Below are 15,442 nucleotides of genomic sequence, written 5' to 3'. Positions count from 1 at the left end.
CAGTGCCAGCTGCCATGCTCATCCTGCTCCCAGGCCACTGCTCCACTACGCTGCTTCTGCAGATCTGCTGTTGGGGCCAACCCGGGAAAGCCTTCCACCCCCCCATCCTCCCCCTGCGGCACACACCCCTTGGCTCCTGGCCCCTGTAGGAATTATTAAGTGTGCCCCTGTGGAGCATGTGCTGAGGCTGGCCACGGGAATGTGGGCAGATCTGACATACAAGCCACAGCAGCCAGGCTGTAATTTCCAAACAGGCCCTGTTCACTCTGTTTTCCAGTTAAAAATATATTAAAAAATAGGAATGTGGGGTTTGCAGTGAAGAATGTTGGTAACCGCTTCGAACGTCTGGTGTGATAATGAAAGGGTCAGTCCCCAGCTTTGAGCGCGACCGATTTAGACTCTGGTGCTTGGCACGAGCGTGGGGGCCCAGTACGGCCCCTCCATCCTGCAGCCCTGTGCCAGGGGATGGTGACGCTGCTTCACCCATGGGTGACATGGCCAAGGGGACATCCGAAGTCCCATCTCTTACGGGCCCTTGCAAAGGGAGTGTGGGCAGGGATGGGTGAAGGCAGGGCGATGGGGATGAATGCTGTGTCTGGGCTGCATCTCCTTGTGAGCTGTCCTTGCTGAGCACAGGTGCAGTGCCCTAGCCCCCCCTTCCCGGGCAGCCCCCCCAGCTTGGCTAATCACAGTGTTCAGGCTGTGCTACTGAGCATCCCGTGCCGGTGCCACAGCCTTGAGCAGCTCCTGATACCGGGGCACGGCTCTTGGCCTTGCGGGCAGGTAGTCATAACATGGGGTGACCCCCCCTGCCAGCTCTCCAGGCACCGCAGTGGGGGAACCTGGCCGGCACCCCTTGTGTCCTAGTTCCCACAGAGAAGTAATCAGAGAAAAACAAAAGGCTCCAGCAGCCAGGGCTGAAGCCATACTGGGGACAACAGACTGGCTGCAGCAGGGTTTGGCTCTGTGATGTGCTGAAGCCATGGGGCAAGTAGAAGGGAGATGTCACCCACAGCCACATCTTGTCTCTCTACCTGCCCCTCTGGGGAGACCTTCTTGTCCCTCACATCCTCCGGGGCCATCAGGTGGCCACTGGCTGGCACAGCACACTCTGCTCCCCGCTGAGTCACAGCTCTATGGAGAAACTCTTCCAGCTCTGCTCATAAATTCATTGATTTCCCTTCAGGTCTGTGCCTAGCAGCTTCCCATCCCACCCTGCCCAATGGCTCAGAGCTGCCTGCTGACTCCCAGATTCCAGCCCAGGCTTTCAGCAGCCCCTTCCCAGAGCCACGGGCCCTGTACCTGCAGCCCTGACTGCTCCCAGGGATTGCTCAGTGGCAGGGGACAGCAGCAGGGTGCTGGCACCAACACCAAATGGCTGTGCAGGGACTCCCCTGTCCCACAAGGGCACTGACCCACACAGTGCTATCTGGTACACTTTGCTCACTCTGCTGCCGTTCCTGGCTTTCCTGGGAGCTGCTGTTTGCTTTTCTCTGAATTATGACTCCAGTTCATGCCTTTGATCTAGGCTGTATCGGCCACCCGATGCCAGCCCCTCTGCTGCCTTTGAAGTACAGTCAATCTCCTTCCCAGCATTGGACACTGCTTTTGCAGCCTCAGGAGCAAGACCCTGGAGGTCTGAGGCATCTAGTGTGAGAGCTCCCGAGGATGTCCAAGGCGCTCAGCATCCCTCATCCTCCCCTGGATCTCATGCTGTGCCAGCGTTGCACAAAGCCCAGAGGTGGCAATGCAGGGTGGTGAGCAGCCCCAACGATGCTGTAGGGCTTGGACCAGAGCACTGCTGCCTCCTTTGGCAGTGGGCAGGGACACAGATGCTGGCCAAAAAGCAGGCCCCAATGACATGACTGTCCTGCAGCTAAGAGGTCTTCCATGCTTTCTACTCCAGCAGGAAGTCTGAGAGCTGTGGAGAAGGTGCCCTTCTGGACACTATCACTGCCCTCCCTTCCTAGCACAGAGTGCCAAGGGTCTTTGCCTGCCCTCTCTGCCCTTGGGATGCTGTCCCAGGCTCTGGGCTCTGGCCTTGAGTGGGTCTGAGTGTCCCCATCCCCTCCCCGCTTCCCCATCCTGGGGAGGAATCAGCCTTATCTGTTACACTTTGTTCTCCTGCTGTTTGGGTGTGGAGCTGAGCAGAGGTTACTGCCGGACCTTTGACACACACACATACATGGAGACACAAACAGCCCCACGTGCATCCCTAGCTACACTCATCACACATGCATACACCTGCACATGTGTACGGCTGCACATCACTGAGCAACCCCCCTCAGATGCATTTCCCCAGCCCTGCACGCACACCTACTTTCCTGCACCCCTTCATAGCCGTTGTACCCTAGGCATCCTCCAAGGTCCCTGCACATGTTGACACAGCCCTTATGCTGAGAGCAGCATCCCTCAGCGGGCACGGGCATGAGGGGGATTTCTCTGCATCGGCACTGGATGTGGCTTATGCTGCTTGTGCAGGCATCGCTGCACAGGAGACTGTGACAAGGCAGGGGCTCCTTGCCCCCCAGTGTGCCTGGGGTCCTGCCCATGCCAAAAGCTTTTGTTCCTTATCAGCATGCCTCCACACTGCTTCTGCTGGGGAAGCCACAGCCCTTCCCATGTGATCTTATCTTCAGCAGCTCATGAATGACCATGCGAGCAGCTGCCCTGACCTCTGCCATCTTCCTCCTAATGGGAAGGCAGAGCAGGTGTGCAGCTGTGTGTGTGTGTGCGTGTGTGCCCATGTGAGCATGTGCATGCACAACTAGGGAGCATCTGCATGCCTGCAAGTGATGGTGCAGCACCAGGGCAGAACCATGTTGTGGTCTCCACGGTGAAGCGCAGAGTCCTGCAGGTAGGCACACACAGCCCCTTCCCTGCTGTCCAGCACAAGGCAGGGTGGTCTGGCAGGAGCTGGCTGCTCCCGGGGCTGTTCCAGACCCTAATGCTGGCAGTGGGGTGACTGTCTCTGGCCTCTCCACAGAGCCTGCCCCAAATCTGCAGTGCAGGAGATGGACACGCATTCACCTCCGCTCTGCGGCAGCTCTACATGGCAGTGACGCTGCAGGAGGCCAAGCTGGCTCGGAAACGGCATCACCCAGGTGAGGAGCTCCTGGCTGGGAAGTGGGGGAATGTGGAATACTCCTGGGTCAAGCCCGCTTCCCAGGGAAATGGGAATGAGGTCCTGGATGCAACCGACTCCCCTTTGCTTTGAGCTGAGCTCCCTTTGTTCCCAGCGTGGGCTTGGGTGATACTCTGTGTTTCCTCAGCTCAACCCCAAATTGCATCTCTCCCTTCTGGCACCAGAGGACACTGAGGACCTGGCGCCTACTGCAGAAACCTCAGGACACCCTGACCCGGCGCCCCAGTCGCCAGTGGACGAAACAGCATCTTTGAGCAAGGAAGCCACGGTGAGCACGATGCTGGGAACAGCCTGTTCTTGCCAGCAGAGGGATGGGGCTTCATGCACTGGCAGGGGATTGAAGCCAGCTGTTGCATGCTCTGCTGCCCTCAGTGCCCAGCCTTGTGCAGCCCAGCCCTGTGCCCCACCAAGGTGGGCCGGTGGGCTTGGGTTGATTTCTAGCACATCCCACTCCCTGTATACACTGACTGGGAGACACATGGTCTTGTTGCACACACGTACTGTTGCACTTCCCCATGGGGTGTCACTGCTCCCATTTGCACCCATCCTGCACCAACCCCCCCAGGGGGCTGACATTGCCTCCCCTTTGCTCACAGCCGACCTCCTCCCCGGTGCAGAAGCCCCGACTACCTGTGGCCAAGGCCAAGCCGAAGAAGGCAAAAGGGCTCTTCAGCTGAAAGGTTGCTGCTGCTGTCCTGAGGGTCTCTGTCCCACAGCACCTAAGAAAGGCTGTGTGGATCACCACATGTCCTATGCCTCATCTGCATCTCCCTGTGGATTCTTCTGGGGTCATTCCCCACTGCCGAGGAGACGGAATTTCTTGTCCACCTGTTGATATCTCAGGGAATTCTTTGTGCTTCTGCCCAGATGCAGATCCCAGGCTGCCTATGTGGAGCTCGTGCTGTACCTGGGGCTAGTGGGAGGGATGCTGCCATGTGGGTGCCCAGACAGAAACTGCAGGGCTCTGGTGAGGTGTTCCTTTGGCTGGAAGACAAAGTCCTGCCCTTTGCAATAAAGGTCTGCGTCTGGGTGATGTTCCTTCTCCCTCTGCTCTGCCCCTCCTCAGCCCATGGTGCTGAGACAGGGGTGCAACCTCTGGTGCAGCATATTATAGATTCTCTCTGTATTCAAAGTATAATTTCTACCCCCTCACACACTGTCCATCCTTCCTTCCTTCCTTCCTTCCTTCCTTCCTTCCTTCCTTCCTTCCTTCCTTCCTTCCTTCCTTCCTTCCTTCCTTCCTTCCTTCCTTCCTTCCTTCCTTCCTTCCATCCATTCTTCCCTCCATCCTTTCCTCCATCTCTTCATCATCCATTCCTCCTTCCATCCATTCTTTCCTTCATCTTTCCTTGCATCCCTCGATCATCCTTCCCTCCCTCCTTCCCTCCCTCTATCCTTCAGTCCATCCGTCCATCCGTCCATCCATCCATTCATCCCTCCGTGTATGCATTAACCCTTCCTCTCCTCTCCCAGCTCTTGTCTCCACGTGCTTCCCTTTGAAGCTGGGAAGCCACTCCCATACCCAATCCAGCTCCTAAAATAGCAGCAGGGTCCCGTGCCCCTGCCTGCCCCTGGCTCCCCAGGGCTGGGCTGGCCGCAGGCTCACTGCTTTCTCTCAAGGGCAGCAAGGGGGAAACAAAAACATCCGGAGCAGCCCCTGTGTCTGTAGAAGGGGAATGAAAGGGCCTTTGCAGGGCCATGGCCGGCCAGTCCCAGGGCGAGAGGTTTTTATACTTCCTCTCCAAGGGAGCAGCATGCGGGGCAGAGTGGGTGATGGGAAGGGGAAGCCATGGAGTGGGGATCGTGTGCCTATACCCTTGTGTCCTGCCTTCTCCTGTCTGAGTACAACCCAGGAGCCTTTGGAACAGGCGCCTGTGGGCTGTAGGGCAACGGGGGCTCTGGGGCTCTCTGGGCTTTCCCAACCACATTGCTTTCTCCTGGGTGAAAGAGCTGGGGCTGTGCCCCATCTCCAACATGGGTCAGCACTGCTTGGAGGGCATGAGCTGCAGGCAAGGACCTGCTGCTGAAACACATCCTGTCCCAGGGCATGGGAAGGATGGGCTGCAGGAGCAGAGATGAAAGCAGATCAGAATTGTCAGTGGGAAAAAGAGCTCTGCCAATACCCCCAGCCCCATGGCTCCAGAATGGGGACAAGGTGCCTTCCAGGCCCAGGTTGACGCCAGCTGTGGGGAGTGTCACTGCGCATTGTCCCAGCCTGGCCCGCTGGGGTCTCCTTCCCTGTCCCCACCCCCTCCTCCCTGGAGCCGGCTGGATTTGAGCTTCCGACACACATTAAAGGCCACAAGTTCGGCCTCGGCCTCCATAAATTTGATTCCATAAATATTAGTTTTCGCAGGGTTTAATGAAGCCGTTATGCCGGGCACGGCCCAGCACCCCGACCCGTGCCCTTAATAAGGGCTCTGTGGCCTCGATTAAAGGGACCTTTCAATCGCTGTCAAGTATTTTTAGAAAAGGAAAAGAAAAAAAAAAAAAAAGAGAGAGGAGAAGAAGACGACCAAGGCAGCGAATAGGGAGAGGAAAATCCCAAACCCAACCAGTGCAAAAATAGAGAAATAGCACCACCTAGACTGCATCTCCCGGCTCCGCCGCCTGCTTGCTCTGCACTGTGCTCTGCTCCGGGCAGCCCTGCGGGGCCTGGTGCCAGCCCAGTGCCAGCCTGGTACCAGCTTGGTATCCACAGGATGCTGATGGCTGGAGGCTGCAGTGCCATTGGTTGAGGGGTGAAGCCAGAGAGTGGAGGAAAGGGGGACTAGAGCGAGGTGAGGACACAGCCAGGAGGACTGTGTGGGGTTGGTCCTGAAAGTGCCTAAGAGTAGCTGGCGGCTGCAGGAGATGCTGGAAGGTAATTCCTCTCCATGCCCCAGTGCTGCAGCTGCAAACGCCCTTTTCCACCAGTCCCTGGGCAGACAGCCCCCTACACTGGCTGCCCAGCCACACCTGGGGTCCTGCCCCATGTGCCGGCAGGTATACAGGCTGGCACTGGGATATGGATGCTGTGGTCAGTGCTGAGCCCAGTTGATGTCAGTCCCACTGGAAGAGGTTGTGGAGAGCTCAGCAGTGTCCCCACCCACTCCTGGGGTGCTTCCTGGTGGGCTGCTCTTCATATCCAGGCAGTGTTAATGAGCAGGTAACTCTCCCATGTCCCACTTCCCATGCAGGAGTTGGGCCATCCCCACAGATCACTGCTGCATGGATATACAGCAGGCTCTGCATCCAGGGGCAGAAGCCTGTCACTTCTTTCCGTGCCCAGAGCTGACGCAGAGTGCTGGGACCACTGGTGCCACAGTCACAACCAAAGTCAGTTCCCTGTTTGCAGCTCTGGGTCTCCAGGGGATATGGATTTTGTTCCAGTGAGGGCAGAACCAGGCTGCTGCCAGTCTGGAGCTGGACAGGGGACAGGCACATGTAATACGCATGCTGCAGGGTCTGGCTTTGGATTAGAGAGGCAGGGAGCTGGGATCGCCCCTCCAGCAGGAGTGCAGAGCAGCCTTCAACCTTAGCTCAGGCTCTGCTCCTCCTGTGCCTGCGATGTACGGTGAGCTGTGCCCTTCCTGAAGCCCCAGAGGAAGGCACAAGGAGAGATGCTGTGACAGCTCTCTGCTCTTCCTGCTGACTCCTGTAGGATGCTCTTCTGGAAGAGTCAACCGAGATGTGCAAGTGTTAGGGCTGGGGACCGTAGGTATTGCTTCTTGCTCCATCACATATGGGAGCAGCAGGACACCACGCATCCCAGGTTGTGGCAGGGCTTCGTGCCCCTGCTCTGACCCTGATGCAGACACCTCTCGGCAACTTTGCTCTGCCTGTATATCCTGCAAAGGGAACAGTCCTCTGGAGCTGCTGGGTAGCAGCATCCCAAATGCACGGGTGCTGTTGGCTGCATCCAAATGCCTGGATGGCTCTGTCTCCATCACCCAGTGCAGACCTGCAGCTATTCCAGCCTGGCCCTCCAGTATGCCCACCCAAGGGATGTGAGGGGCCATCCCCGCCAAGGCGGTGTGTATAGGGCCATCCCAAGGCACTGCCTCACCTGGGAAGGACACAGGGAACTTGCAGGGGTGCAAGCAGAGTGTGGCCGGACCCCTCCCCGGCATGTAGCTGGGGGAGAACCAGGGGGGCCTCGCGAACCCTCGCTCCTGAAATCAGGGTGTTGTATTTACTTTCCCCTTTTGGCAGCTAGAAGGGGAAGCCCATCCCAGCCCCTCATTGTTGTCTCAGCGAGTTAATCAGATGCCATAATCCTGTTGTGGAAATATCGGGCCTCCCTGGAAACAATGGGGAGCGAGAATATTGTGGTTAAATTTCAACCAGCTGCCTCCCTGCTCTGTTTGATCCCCGCCCGCAGGCCCGGGCCCCTGGCGAGCAGGCGGCGCGGCGGGGGCCGGAGCCCGGGGGTGCCATCTCGTGCCCGGGGGCGTCCCGGGGCGAGGGGCGTCGGGCCGGGCGGACGGCGGGGGCGGCCCCGAGGGGCAGGTGGCGGGGTGGGCTGCGGGGCTCGGCCGGTGGGAGGAGGCTGCGGGCGGCCCGGGGCAGGTTCCGCGGGGAGGAGGCGAGGGAGGGAGGGCGCTGGGAGGCAGGGACACGGGCAGGGTGCGGTCCTGGCGGTTCCCGGTCCCGGATCTCTTCAATTTCCCCTCTCACTCCTGCCCGGGGAGCGGAGGCAGCGGCGGCTCCGGCTCCGGCTCCGACTCCGGCCCCGGCCCCGCAGTGCTGACCGCCAGGGCGCAAACCGCGGGGGGCTCCGGCAGCGCCGAGCCCCGCGCCCCACGCCCCGCAAGCGGCCGCTCTCCTGCCAAAACAAACGGCCCTTCGCTATTTATTGCCGCCGCCGGGGCACGGCAGCTCAGAGCGGCACGACAGCGGGCGGCCGCCGCACCGGGCAGCCGGAGCGCTCCGGGCAGCCGCCGCGCCCGCACCCGCAGCGGCACCTGCGCGCCGCATGGGGAGCCCCGGGGCGGGCGGCGGGAGCGGCGGCCGAACCTAGCGGGGCCCCCGGAGCCGCCGGTCCCCCTTCGGGCCGCCCCGGGGCCGCCGGGCGCGCCATGAAGCCGGCGCGGCTGCTGCTGCTGCTGAGCGGGTGCGCGCTGCTGCTGGCGCCGGCCGTGCGCGGCTGCGGGCCGGGCAGGGTGGTGGGCAGCCGCCGCCGGCCGCCCCGCAAGCTCATCCCGCTCGCCTACAAGCAGTTCAGCCCCAACGTGCCCGAGAAGACGCTGGGGGCCAGCGGGCGCTACGAGGGCAAGATCGCGCGGAACTCTGAGCGCTTCAAGGAGCTCACGCCCAACTACAACCCCGACATCATCTTCAAGGACGAGGAGAACACCGGCGCCGACCGGCTCATGACCCAGGTACGGCCCCGCCGCCGCCCGCTTCTCCCCCCGCGCCGGGTACCTGCGGGCACCGGGCTGCCGGCACGGCCCGTTCGTTCGGGCGGGAGGCGGAGACCGGCGCTGCGGCCGCCCCATCCTGCCCCGGGCATCCCGGTGCCGCACGGGCATCCATCTCCCTGCTTCGCCGCGCTGCTCTGCCCCTTCTGTGGGGCTGGGCGCGTCGGAGCCGGAGCCGGCAGCACCTCGGACCCCGAGGTGGCAGCACCCACGGCTGCTACACCGCAAGGTGTGCCTGGTACCCCCGAGCTGCTCGCGTGCTGCACTGCTATCCCCCCGAACCGAGTCCCACTGTCCCCTGGGCTGGCAGTCCCCTGCTCCGCTGTGCCTATCCTATTTGTGCACCTCTGCTCTGCGTACTGGGGGTCACACCATAAGCTCGTGGAGCCCAGCGTGCTGGCGACGAGTGGGCAGAGCAACAAGTTTATCCCACTCGCTGTCCTTGTCTCCCGTGCTATACCTCAGTGTTCAGAGTAGGAGGTTCCCTCGTATTCAGAGTAGGACGGTAAAGGGTGCCTGGCATGGGGCTGCCCCTCCTGGGTATGGAGAAGGGAACAACCTGTTGTTGCAAATGTTCTGCTGTTGCATTCAGCTTCAAAGTGCTCTGAACCAGTGGGAAGGAGGGGGGTGGACAGAGGACGGCAGCGGGTGGAGGGGGTGATGCTGGACGAAGGTTACTCTGTGTTTTAATATTGCCAGGAGAATGCCTGAGGGTTTCAGGAATGCAGATAAGGAGCCACACGGCCTTGCTATAAGAAACCTGGCCATCGGCCTCAGTGCGGGGTTACAGCCTGAGCGAGCTGCTGGGGGAGGCGGGGAGCAGACAGGTGCCTGCTGCACCCCAGGGCTGGGGATGGGCGTGTGAGCGGGATGGCCCCGGTGGCAGCAGCTGAGCCGGGCTCTGGCCATGGACTCTGCCCGAGGTGCTGGTGACAAGGAGAATAGCGCGGTTGCTGGCTTGACAGTTCTGTTACCCTGTGTGCCCCAAGGGCTGGTCCTCAAGGGCATGGGCTATGGCACAGAGATGTTTTCAGACCAGGGAATGTAGCTGAAGGGTTGAGTCCCCCCTGTAAGTTGCTAATCCCTGGAGCCTGCAGCCCCGATGCAGAACATCTTTGTGCCCAAGGATGCTGAGGAAGCAGTGAGCTCTGCCAGTCGTTGCGACCTAAGGGTACTGCGGGTATCACAGTGTCCTGAGGGTTGTCTCCATTGCTGAGGAGATGGCATGACTTCTAGTAGCTCACTTCCATCCCACGGCCCTCTGGGCTCATCCTGTGCCCCTGGCTCTGGGAGATGCTCCCAGACGTAACAGCTCATGCACCGTGCCCTGCCATGGGCTGGGAAAAGCCATTGACCCAACTCCTCATCCCTTCCCCCAGTGCCCTGGCTTTTACTGCTGTTGACTCACTTCAAACCTGTTTTCTTTCCCCAAGTCCAAGGGTCTGGGTGTCCCAGGCAGCCGGAAGATGCTGCCTGCTTAAGGGGGTGGGTAGAGCTGCTCTCTGCCTGCCTTTACTTTATCGTTTCATCTTCCTCAAGAATTCCAGTGTGTTTGCTCTTGCTGGTCCCACTCGGAGGTGCTGAGATAAGGCTGGAGGCAGAGCTCGCCTCACCTCTCCCCGCAGCCTGGCCCAGGAATGTCCCCAGCCCCCTGCTCCCACCAGTGTCCCCACCCCACATCTCTCCCCATCACCCCTCGCAGTCCCTCATGGTTGGAGACCATCTTTGCAGAGGTGATGAATTGCTCATGTGGAGCTTACGGTGGGACTTTTGGCTTTCTCTGGGATAAACCTCACCTGGGGGCAGATGTAGGGTGACCGTTCTTCTCCTGGCAGTGCTCTGTGCTCGGGGGCAGCTGTGGCTCATTGCATCCCAGTGCTGAGGCGATAGGCACAGCAGTGTCCCGGGTTTTCCGATGGCTCTGCCCTGACCCGGAGCTGTGTCCTTCCTCCAGTCCTTCCTAAAACGTTTGACTTCTGCTACGGGACGCTGTCCTGCCCACAGTCTTGGCATGAGAAAGGAGTGAAGCCAGTGCCGGGTGGCAGAGAGCAGCTCTCCGCTCAGCACAGCCTGACATTCCCAGGGTCTTCTTTTGTCTTGCCCGTCCCTGCCCGCTCCCTGCACATCCCACCTGCTCTCCCTCTCTCTCCCTGTTTGTTACCTCCCGTCGCTCCTCGCCGCCGGTACCTGCGGCCCTCCGGTCCCCTCCTACTCCCTACCCGCACTGACACCTGCTGGCCACCGAGGGCACAGGCAGGGCCGCCCGGCTCGGGGTTCGGGGACGCCGCCAGCCTGGTGCTGCGCTGCGGGGACACCGCTGGGGACAAGGTGGCTGGTCCCTGGGATAGTGGCAGGCGGCGTCCCGGCGGGGGACAGAAGTTGGAGGGTCTCGGTCTGCGCATGCGTCTCCTGTAGGGAGCACCGGGAAGGTGGAGGGGGACAAGAGGGTCCCAAAGCGGGGGGTGAGGGGACACGTGGAGCAACGTAGTATGGCAAGAGGGGCTCCTCACTTCGGCAGGGCACGGCCCCGAACCCTCTCACTGGGGTCCCTGGAGTCCTCGTGTCTGCACAGAGTGGCACCGCGCTGGTGCTTGCTGAGGACAAAAGTCGCTCCCCTCCCTTCTCCTCCCCTCCCCTGGGCACTGTTTGTCCAGCACCTTCCTGCCTTATCTCCCCACGCCCAGGGAGCCACGAGACGAGGGTAGAGGCGCTCCCCTGCCCCATATGGAGCAAAGGCCTGCCGGGCACTGCCCTCCCTGAGGCTCACACCGTGCCAAGAGCAAGTGGAGTTCCCCTGGAGCAGCACCCCAGGATAGGGACAGGTGATGGAGGACAGGGAGAGGGCAAATCTACTGGGACAGCTCCTGCAGCGTGAGGGCCTTTCTGAGCCGCCTGGCACCCAGCAGCAGGTCTGTGGCCTTGCTTCACACTCTCCATGCTGCTCTCATGACCTGAGTGTATTGCTGCCAGTGTGACATTCTGCAGCAGGAGATCCAGCACCGGGCTGTGACTGTATGAAGCATCCCCCACAGTCTACTTTTAGCCTGCTATCCTGTTGTGTCATTTAATGCTTCCCAGGACTTACCTCGTATGGGACCACATCTGGTCTTTTTTTTTTTTTTTTTCCTATAGCCCCCACTGTGCAGTCATAGCCCACCCACCCTGTTTTATCCAGAAGCACCTCAGTACCATCCATATCACATTCTCTGCACCTTTTCCGTCTGATCTCCATCCCTCTTACAGTCAGAGAAGGGACCTAAAGTGCAGGCTGTACCTGCAGACCTGGACCAGGTTTGGTCCCCACCGTGACACAGCTGTGAGTGGAGCTGCTGTGCTGGGGGAAGTGGACAGGGCTGCATCTCCGAGGGGTGCTTTGGGGTGAGAAAAAAACAGGACAAAGCCAGACAGCTTGCTTGCCTGGCCCCTATGGCCACCAGCTGTGGGTCTTTGAGGACCTGTTGTTGTTCCTCAGCCCTTGTGTAAGGGACATGTGGAAATGGGCTCACCCCATGTGGGCAGGGGATGGATGAGGTTGTGAGGCCGCTATGCCCCTGGGGCAGCGATGGAAGCACAGCCCACCCCAAAGCCCTTTACTGACTGTGCCCCCCACCCTGCAGCGCTGCAAGGACCGCCTGAACTCCTTGGCCATCTCTGTCATGAACCAGTGGCCAGGGGTGAAGCTGCGGGTGACAGAGGGCTGGGATGAGGACGGTCACCATTCAGAGGAGTCGCTGCACTACGAGGGCCGAGCCGTGGACATCACGACATCAGACAGGGACCGCAACAAGTATGGCATGCTCGCCCGCCTGGCCGTGGAGGCCGGCTTTGACTGGGTCTACTACGAGTCCAAGGCGCACATCCACTGCTCCGTCAAGTCAGGTAAGGATGGAGAAGACAGCAGGGCTGGGGGACGGCCCCATGCTGCAGCGTGCTGCGGGCCTGGCTGGCTGATGGGGTGCTGCTAGGGGATTGCTGTGCCAGGCAGTGGGGCCGGGTGTGAGGCACAGCTCTGCGTTCAGCAGTGCCATGGGGCAAATTCCCTGACAGAGCCCACTCTCTCCACCCTTTTCTCACCCTACACACCCTTTTCTCCCCACGTACCCATCATTGCTGCCTCCCATACCCTTGCAATCCCTCAGTCCCCATCCAGCCCTGCTCTCCGCAGCAGCCCCCAGCCAACCCCGGGTTGTCCCATGGCCACTGTGGGACGAGGACGCTCCAGAAAGGTGTCCTGCAATCAGGCCCCTGCTGTGGAGGGATGCTGAGGGCTGCGGGATACTGGGAACAGGACTGAATGCTGTGCTCGCTGGCGTTGCTCGCTTCTCGGGCGGTGCCGCGAAAAGCGATTCTGCAGGCTATGACGGTGTGGGGTGAGCCGCCGGGGGGACAGGAGCCGTGCCCGGGGTCCCGCACAACCCCCGGCCCCTCCCGGCCGCGCTGGCTGCGTGCGGCAGAGGGCAGCAGCGGCCCACGCACGGCGCGGGGCACCCATGCGGGCTGCCGGGACGCGTCGGGAGAGCTCCGCACCGCTCGTGGGCTTGCGCGTGCGTGGGGACAGCCGCAGCGCCGGGTCCGCCCACGGCCGCGCACACCCGCGGAGCCGGGCTCCCAGCGCACTGTGCCTGTCCTACCGCCCTAGCCCGCGCCCAGCGGCCCGACGCCCCCCGACGGCAGCCGGTCCCCCCGCGCTGATCCCATCCCCGATGCCAGGACGGCCCGCCATGGACGTGGGGCGACCGCGGCGCAGAGAGGGAGCGACGCGGCCCCGCAGCAGAGGGACGAAGCGTGGGCGAAGCGCCGGGGTTCCCCCATCCCGGGGTGCCCCGTGGGGCTGGCCACAGGAGCGGGGCCGGGCTCCGGAGCGAGGACCGTGACCCCGGTGCGTGGGGGCTGGCCTGAGGAGTGGGGCTGTGCCCCTAGAAAAGGACCGAGGCTCTGAGTGCCCCCGGACTGATGGAAGACAGATGCCGCGAGCGGGGCCCCGAGCTCCTGGAGGGCTTTTGGGGGCAGGTCGGAGCCTCATCGCTCACAGCAGCAATCTCCCATGAATGTGGATACCCCGTATTTATCCCTAAAGCCAAGGAAACCCCGGGGCTGTGTGGCGGAGGCTGTGCAGTGCAGATCCCAACCCCCCAGCGCTGTGTACAGAGGGCAGCCGGGCTGCCTCGTAGTAAATGGCTTTTATTTTTGTACGGATGGCCACGTGGCCTGGTGTATGTATTGTGTCCCTTTGGGTCCCCCTGCACCCGCGCACCCCTCCGTGCCCGGTGCCTGTGCCTCCGCTCCTGTCAGGTGCCCCCCTTCTCCTGCCAGCCCCTGCCTGGGGATGTGGGGTGCAGGACTGGGGACATATCCCTTGCTGGGAACAGGCGCAGAGCAGACACTGCACCTCATCTGAGCAATAAAAGGATTCTGTCCCACAGATGGGTGACTCTCTTCATGGGGCTGGGGGCTGGGGGCTGTGCGATCTTGGGGGAAGACTGCTGGGTTAGGTTGGGAGCAGAGCGGGTTGGGGCTGGATCCTGGGCAAGGTGCCCCTGTGGTGGGAGGATATCACATAGAACATGAGAAGACTGGGAAAGAGGGCTGCTACGGGGGCTGAACACCACACCTTGGAAAGCCAGCGTTCCCTAACTGGGTCGGACAGTGTTCCCTGTCTGACAGCCTGGTGGCTTGTCCTGGCTGTGAGCTGTGACACCTCCCTGCAGCTCAGAGAGGGGGTGCAGGGAGGGTGGAGTGAGCAGCAGGCAGGAGGAGGGGGCTGCAGTGTGGGATGGGGACAATATGTAGGGCTGGGTGCTGCACCCCACCGCTGCTCCTCGCCGCATCCCTGAGTGGTACCCAGGCAGGCAGGGGACAGGAAGGCAATTCCCACACACCCTGGGCACACAGTGCAGGGCTTGCAGCTTTATGTGCCTCCCCCGCTGCCTTGTGTGTTCAGGCTGCCCTTTGCCCCGGGGCTGCCCTTTGCCCTGGGTGCTCCCTGTGCCAGCAGGTTTGGGGGCCCTGCTTTGCAGAGCAGCACTGCAGTGGGTCGCAGGCACTGGCAGGTACAGCTCGGTACTCTTGGCAGCGTGGTGGCAGAGGTGGCGCTGTGTGCAGGGAGCTGTGCGCATTGGCAATGCCGGGGCAGCGTTATACTTGCCGGGCAGCACGGGGCCTCCATGCATTGTGGGGTGATGCTAGGGGTCTTGAAGACGGGTAACCCTCTCCTTTGCTCTCTCCCTGTGCAGAGCACTCGGCTGCCGCGAAGACGGGTGGCTGCTTCCCTGGGCGGGCGCTGGCGACGCTGGAGAACGGTGCTCGGACCCCACTGTGGGCACTGCGGCCAGGCCAGCGGGTGCTGGCGATGGACGGGGCAGGTCGGCCCACCTTCAGCAACTTCGTCGCCTTCCTGGACAAGGAGCCACGTGCCCTCACCACCTTCCACGTCATCGAGACGCGGCAGCCACCCCGGCGCCTGGCCCTGACGCCCACCCACCTGCTCTTCGTGGCAGACAATGCCTCGACACCCGCCACCCAATTCCGCCCCACCTTCGCCAGCCATGTGCAGCCTGGACACTTCGTGCTGGTGGCGGTGGGCTCAGGGGGGCTGCAGCCCGCCGAAGTGGTGGGGGTGCGGGGCCGGACGGACGTGGGGGCTTATGCCCCGCTGACGCAACACGGAACGCTGGTGGTGGACGACGTGGTGGCCTCATGCTTTGCCCTGGTGCGGGAGCAGCAGTTGGCACAGATGGCGTTCTGGCCGCTGCGGCTCTACCACAGCCTGCTGGGGGGACCAGGGGTGCAGGGTGACGGTGTGCACTGGTACTCGGGGCTGCTCTACCGCCTGGGCAGGATGCTGCTGCCCCCCGACAGCTTCCACCCGCTGGGGTTGCCCCAGGCCCAGAGCTGA

General features: G+C 61.7%; 2 protein-coding genes across 2 annotated transcripts in view; both read left to right on the top strand.

The window, feature by feature from the left end:
- The window catches only part of NHEJ1 (non-homologous end joining factor 1), a gene marked incomplete at both ends in the record, with an annotated part of 30,466 nt that extends 26,644 nt beyond the window's left edge, over positions 1–3,822 (top strand). The window contains 3 exons of the mRNA XM_079539305.1: positions 2,987–3,104; positions 3,310–3,413; positions 3,742–3,822. Coding sequence (XP_079395431.1) covers positions 2,987–3,104; positions 3,310–3,413; positions 3,742–3,822 — 303 coding nt within the window. The remainder of the gene's footprint in view (positions 1–2,986; positions 3,105–3,309; positions 3,414–3,741) is intronic.
- Positions 3,823–8,205: 4,383 nt separating this feature from the next.
- Positions 8,206–15,442, top strand: IHH (Indian hedgehog signaling molecule; the record flags this gene model as incomplete). Its single annotated transcript, XM_079538788.1, has 3 exons — positions 8,206–8,508; positions 12,165–12,426; positions 14,781–15,442. 3 exons carry the CDS (start codon positions 8,206–8,208, stop codon positions 15,440–15,442), a joined length of 1,227 nt encoding a protein of 408 aa, XP_079394914.1.

This window comes from Tetrao urogallus, assembly GCF_951394365.1.
Source record: "Tetrao urogallus genome assembly, chromosome: 8".
NCBI classification, from domain to species: Eukaryota; Metazoa; Chordata; class Aves; order Galliformes; family Phasianidae; genus Tetrao; species Tetrao urogallus.
Note: the sequence above shows the minus strand (reverse complement) of the source record. Positions and strands in the feature narration are given on the sequence as shown.